Genomic DNA, 6,671 nt, shown 5'->3' on the forward strand with positions numbered 1-6,671 from the left:
TTACTTGCATTTTTTTTTATTGGTTGTTTTGCTTTGATTTTATATTTCATGTTGATTTTATATTTCTGTGCACTTTGTTTTCTTTCGTTCAATTCATTGAAGACCATGTCTCTCACTAGTTGGGGGGTAGCGTGTGTGCACAGATATATATAAAAAAAATTAATATGATGTGCATTGATACATATATGATTGACACACACTCCATTTCTAGTATTTTGTGAAATCTGAGCATTTTGGTGGAGTAGTTGAGCGGAATCATTTTGTGAAGATTTATTTTCAAGCTTAAGCATAGAGCATGATTTTTTATGCATCATATTTTGTTGATGTGTAGCTTGAAATACCGAGATGCTATACTTATTGAGATGATACTTGATAAGATTTTTGTAGAACGAATGACAAATTTTGAAGGACATTTTGCACATGCTTACACTTGTAGTGTTCCTTATTTACTGTTCACTGATTTAATACAGGAGAAGTAAACTGCAGGACTACCGAGCCATGCTTTCCCAAAAAAAAAAAAGGAAAAGAAAAAAAAAGAAACGAAAATAGATTTGAAAAGAATAAAAAAAGAATAAAAAAAAAGGATAAATGCGACTTAGTGAGCTTTCCTAAGTAAAGGGCTAGAAATAGTTATCCAAGACTTTGAGGGTTGAGTGTTCAACCTTTAAAAACAGAGCTGGCGTGAAAACTGCTAGTACCTTGGACTTTGAGGTAGTTAAAATCAACAATGATTAATTTTAAGGTTGAAAAATCTTATGACAAATCATGGCTAGTAATGAGGAACACAACCAGTTTAGCTCCACACACACATTTGAGTTCTGGGACATTTGCCTCAATTCTATATGAAAGATTGTTGAAATAGTCTTGGTGGGTATACCTCTTGGGGGTTGAGTAGCAACGTGTCACTTTTGTGAGAATTCAGAATTATGTTTGATTGTTTCTGTTTGGATTTCGATCTTTATGCAATATTCATCTCAATTAATTTTCACTATTTTGCTCAAAGATTAGCAAAACGCTAGTTGGGGGTGTGGTTAAGCTGAATTATTGCATATTTTATACATTTAGAACCAATATATTTTATTTATTTCATTACATTATTATTAGTTTTAGATGAATAAATGGTTAAGATGAATAAATCCGAGTTGTGATTTAAATTGATTAATAGCATGATTTATGCTTAATTTTCTAACTTGTGATTTAATTAGACAATGTTCATTCACATGCACAATATATTTTTGATATTCTATTATTCTTATTTTATTTTATTTTTAATTTATATTATTTTATTTCTAATTTCAAATTTAAAGGACTTTCAAGTGGGAAAGACGTTAGAACAATCTAAGAACTTTCAACGAGTGTAGGACTCTTCAAATAAGGATAATGATGACGTTTAAGAGTAATTCAGATCAGAGTTCAAAATGCTTTAGGAGACAAAATGGACACACTTTTGTATTTTAATCATAACTTTCCGTTTAAATATCGGATTGATACGATTCTTATGCTTTTGGAAATCTATCTTAAAGAGCTACAAAGTTGTCTCTAAAAATTCGAACGCCTGAAGTGCGTACGTGACTGCCAAGTTGAGTCCTAAAATTTAAGCGATTTTGTGTGCGAGAATATGAAAACATTAGGGTTTCTTTCCTACCCTATTTAAGCATATCATTAGCACGAAATTGAAGACTTTTTGCAGAGCAGGCCGTGCATTTGAAGAATTCCCTTGGGGTCCAACTACCGCTCCAGCCTTCTCATTCATTGCCTACCACATCCATTTCCATTTATTTGGCTTGCTCTTTTCATTTCCTACTTTTTATTTAATTTCAATTTAAAGTTTATGGAATATTTTTGAGATATTTGGCTTAGACTTTTGGGCATTTTATTTGGTGTTTATTTACTTCGTGTTATTTATTTTTCTCGCTTCTTTAAGCTTTTATTTAACAGTGATTACAATTGCTATGGATTAATTTTGAGAATTTGTGATTTGAATACAAGGATGAACCCTAGAATTTTGATTTTGGGACTTTTCAATTTTCAGTTCGTATTTTGTCAATTACTTTCTAATCTAGTTTAATTCTTATATTGGTTTTATTAATCTCTCAGTTCCATTGCATATTAGATCGATTAAAGCTTAATTAGGACTTAAATAATTTTTGTTTTATTGTTTAATTTTCATATTAATTAAAATTGTTTAGTTTATTTGATTTTTTTTTATTGTTAATTTCAATTTGTTAGTTATTTTTACATTTCATTTCAACACTCAAAAATCTAAAACTATGAATCTAGTCTATGACTAGTGCCCTTTTCATTCTTGTCGCACTCTTCCATTCATTGCACATACTATCATTTTTATTTTCTCTTTGTGAATATTTTCACCATTTTAAACGAGTTTGATGTTAAGTAACTTTCTATGAGAAGACGATCTAAGAATTTATTTCTAATTATTACACAACATCCTCCTACATTTGTAATAGCCTTTGTGTTACTTATTTTTGAGCGAGTCAATATGTCCCATCCCCGAGTCAATCTGAATATCTCTTACTTTTACTACTTTACCCTTACTTAATAGAGAACTAATTAGGTGCAAAGTGACAAAATTAAAATGTTGGATTTTTTACTTCCAGGCTTCCCATGGACCTTTCATGACATTATGGTACGTATACCCCATCTCCGGAGCAATCAAAACAACTCTTATTTTACAAAAATCACGGAAAGTCATGGGATTTGATCCAGCAAGAATCAAGATCTCAATCCTACGGACAAGGGTTTTTTGTGTTCTTTTTTTAAGTTGGAAATTATAAAACCCGCACTCAAACGGTAATACTTTCGCTCCACGAAACCCGAAATCGACAGGAAACCTTCTCTGCATGCATTTTGTTGCAGTATATAAACACATGCCGCTAACCCCATCAGATCAACATCGTCGTAGTTGTCGAGGAAAAAGCAAAGCACCTAGCTTCTGCGGCGTCTCAAGCCATTAGCTTCCAGAACCGACGCAGAGGTCTCAAAAAGTAAAAATAAAAAGCACCGGCGCACGGCCGCTCAGCTTTCTTGGTTTACATCTCTCTTCGGCATTGGTTGGTTGAAAGCGAGGGAAAACTTTTGTTATCGGTAAATTTTTCTTCTGGGTATTCGCTTGTTTGGTTTGATACAGTGTAAAAGATTTATTCTTTTTCAAAGTTTATTCATGCGAGAACTCATCATGGGGTTGGTAGATTGTAGAGGAGAAAGTAAAGGATTTAGGATCGGTTCCAGAGTACTAAAGAGAGCAAGATCTTTATGGATGCTCCTCATATTGATTTTGACGAGATACTTCAGAAGCGTGTCTTTTTTTAACTGTTGCTTATATACCGTTGGGGTTCTTGATGCCATTGTAGACTCATGTCTGCAGAACTCTCTCTCTCTCTCTCTCTCTCTCTCTCTCTCTCTCAAAGCCGATTTAACATGGTAGCGTCCTTGTAGATTGAGTTCCTTGTACCATATTATTGGTGTAGAACTTGGAATGCTTTACCGGAAGCTATAACATGCTTACGAAAATTTAGATTGTCATATGGTCCATCCCCTATTAAGTTAAATAAAAACACGAGTTTTTTTGTTCTGTGTTGAAACCGTACATATTTATCAATGTTATTGCTGTTATGATGGTATATTATTCCCCTGACCAGACTAATTTTTGTTAGTACTGTGGCTTGACAGCAGGTATAGAACATGGGGCAAAGAAATAAGCTATGCACTAATCAGATGACTGATTTTGAATGGGGTCGACATGGCCAGAATTATATCCGTCCTGAGAACCCTGCATCCTTTACACAACCTAATATCAGAACAATGGCATCAGCTTCAGATAACGCAGCTAATGTCGACGCCCAATTTGTAGTAGACCACTGTGACAATGTCATAAACCCTGGGATGACGCAGTTCAATGAAATTCAGCATCATCATAATCTAGGTGTTGCACCTGCAACCAACTTTCGTTGTTCTGAGTCTTCTGACATGACACCTTCATTTGGGGCCTCCAGTCAGTTGTCATCTTCCAGCAATTATGGAGTCATTGGCGGTTCTGCAGATGAGCATGGAAGGAACTTTCACTTCAGGGATGATGTCAGGGTTCCACGCGAGAGAAAATATTCTGAAGGAATTTCTGGTAGTTTTCAACATGGTAATTCCTCGTCAAGCTTTAGTTCTTCAGTTGCCCCCTCAAATAATAGGCATCCTGAAGGAGTTCTTGTGATTGATTCTGCACCTTTTGCCCTGCCTGAGTATAGAGGGCCTCGTTTTCCATCAATCATAAGAGTAGGACACCCAAGTAGTTTGAGGAACAGATCAAGCTTTACTGGGATGGATTTTCTTAGGTTCCATGATCATACTCAATTGATTCAAGACAATAATACGGTTCAGTATATTCAACCAGCTGGTACTCTCTCGTTGGACCAACAGTTGAGTAGTCATCTTGGTGATAGGGGTACTTCATCCTGGAACCAGGCTTCTGCAACACCCTACGTGCATGGTAAATCATTTATTCCCTAATTCATTACCAATGGTAGTAATTTAATGTCAGGAAGCTCATATTTCTCATTGATCTGCAACAAGCTATTTTTAGGCTTACATGATAGAATTAGCAAAAAGCTTTTGAATTTGTTTTGTGGATTTTGTCTCTCCCCTAAAAATTGTGAAAGCAGTTCTATTGGGTTCGTGTAGATTAGTCAAATCCTATTCTGATAAGCATGGTTGTTACCATTCAAAGATAACTCTAAAGTGTCTGTTTCCTGAGAAGATCTCTGTTGCGACAAATCCAGCTTATGTTATGGTTACTAAGCTATTTTCCACTAATTAGATACCATTTTTTTTTTCACAGTTATCACGGGCAGCAATGTCAATGGAGGTTCTATGGATACCCGGAGCATTGGCATGCAGAGATACCATGAGACAGCTGGCAGCAGTAGTTCTCCTAGTTTTCCGCATCCTCCTCCCATCAACCACCGGCACCACAATCATCATCATCCAAACCTGCCAATGCAAGGAGTGCGAGGCCAGAATATTAATTCTCACCCCCAAGTGGCTGCAGCTTCATATAGAATTCCTACAAATCCTTCGCGCAGCGCTCTGCGTCCTGCTCATAACAGTTTGGAGATGGGTCATAGGCATCCTGTATCTGTTCAATCAACTGGACTTCAGATATATCATCCTCACAGAAGGGGATTTGTGCCTGAGGCAACTCTTAGACAACACAGCTTGCCACACTTGAGAGTTCTACAGGCTGATGTAGTATTCTCTTCTATTGTGCCCTTCTTATTTCACTTTTTTCTGAAAATAAGTGGTGGTTTTTTATTTATGGAAGTGACTATTCATGTTACTTGTTTTGATAAGTTGGATAAACTGTCCTGGTTAATGTGTAGGAAACTGCCGTGATAGATCTGCCAGAATTTTATCAGGTGGTGAACCTGATGGACCATAACAGAGACACACGATTGGATGTTGAAGAGCACGTGTCTTATGAGGTACGCTCAGGACATCTAATTACGTATAATCCTTACCAGGAAAACTATATTGGCATAGATAATTGAAACAAGGAGAGTTGCATGGTGATAGTCCTTTAGGTTTGAAAAATTGGTCATGTTCTCCATATTTTGAATCTGTACAAATTTGTAGACCTCTATAAAAACTTCTTAACTGGAAATTTTTTATTCCCTCAGGAACTGCTTGCATTGGGGGAACAGATTGGGAAAATAAGCACTGGGTTGTCGATGGAAGTGATCACAAGTCAATTAAGGACAAAAACTTATGAATCATTCGCTACCATTAACAATCTGGAGGAGGCAACTTGTGAGGATCAGGAAGCTGATTTATGCGTTATATGTCAGGTACCTTAAAACCTACTGTCAAGTGAGAGTTAAGTTTAAATTGTATCTGCTCATCTTGCTGCTATGTTTCCCGACATTATCACGTACAACTCAAAGCAATCCAGAATATTGGATTAGTCTTTAGGTTAAAATTAATCCAGTTTCCTACTAAAAATATAGGTTCTTATGAATTTGCAGGATGAATACAAGAACCAAGAGAATATAGGACTTCTTGATTGTGGGCATGAGTATCATGCGGATTGCTTAAAGAAGTGGCTGCTCGTTAGGAATGTCTGCCCCATATGCAAATCTGAAGCACTGACCACAGGAAGGAAGGATGCATAGAAATGGGGTGCGAGTTGGAAGATTAAAGTGAAAAACTTTTCCATTTGTATTTTCACTTTAAAGCTCACTGCAGTAACAAGTTGATATTTTGAACGTGTACTAGCGCGTAGGACTAACAGTTACATTGCCCCACTCATTTATTGGCTGGTTTCTGGAAAACTGTACGCACTTTCTCGTGTGAGTGTGCCTAAACAAAAACAGTATGCTCTGTATGCTTTATTCTATCATATGTAATGAACCTGATCGCAATGAAAATCCATTGGTATTTGTTGATGAATTGATTTAAGCTTTTCTAATCAATGTCCATGGCGGTATATCATGAGTTTGCATGAATCTTTTTTAGCCCTGAATATCCATATACATGCTTTTGTAATTGCTTAATTGACTTTGCGAGTTTAGACTACATTTGGGACTATGCTTTTATCAGACCGTATGTAATTTTGGCAGGTTTTGCTATTCTAGAACTTTCAACTGGAAACTCTTGAGAACACA

General features: G+C 36.1%; 1 protein-coding gene across 1 annotated transcript; it reads left to right on the forward strand.

The window, feature by feature from the left end:
- The first annotated feature begins 2,777 nt into the window (after positions 1-2,777).
- Positions 2,778-6,366, forward strand: LOC121262050 (probable E3 ubiquitin-protein ligase ZFP1). Its single transcript, XM_041164484.1, has 6 exons — positions 2,778-3,105; positions 3,694-4,501; positions 4,829-5,256; positions 5,391-5,555; positions 5,688-5,855; positions 6,033-6,366. The coding sequence occupies exons 2-6, from the start codon at positions 3,703-3,705 to the stop codon at positions 6,177-6,179; spliced, it is 1,707 nt and encodes a 568-aa protein (XP_041020418.1). The 5' UTR covers positions 2,778-3,105; positions 3,694-3,702; the 3' UTR covers positions 6,180-6,366.
- Positions 6,367-6,671: the final 305 nt, after the last annotated feature.

The sequence above is a fragment of the Juglans microcarpa x Juglans regia genome, chromosome 4S (assembly GCF_004785595.1).
Source record: "Juglans microcarpa x Juglans regia isolate MS1-56 chromosome 4S, Jm3101_v1.0, whole genome shotgun sequence".
NCBI lineage: Eukaryota > Viridiplantae > Streptophyta > Magnoliopsida > Fagales > Juglandaceae > Juglans > Juglans microcarpa x Juglans regia.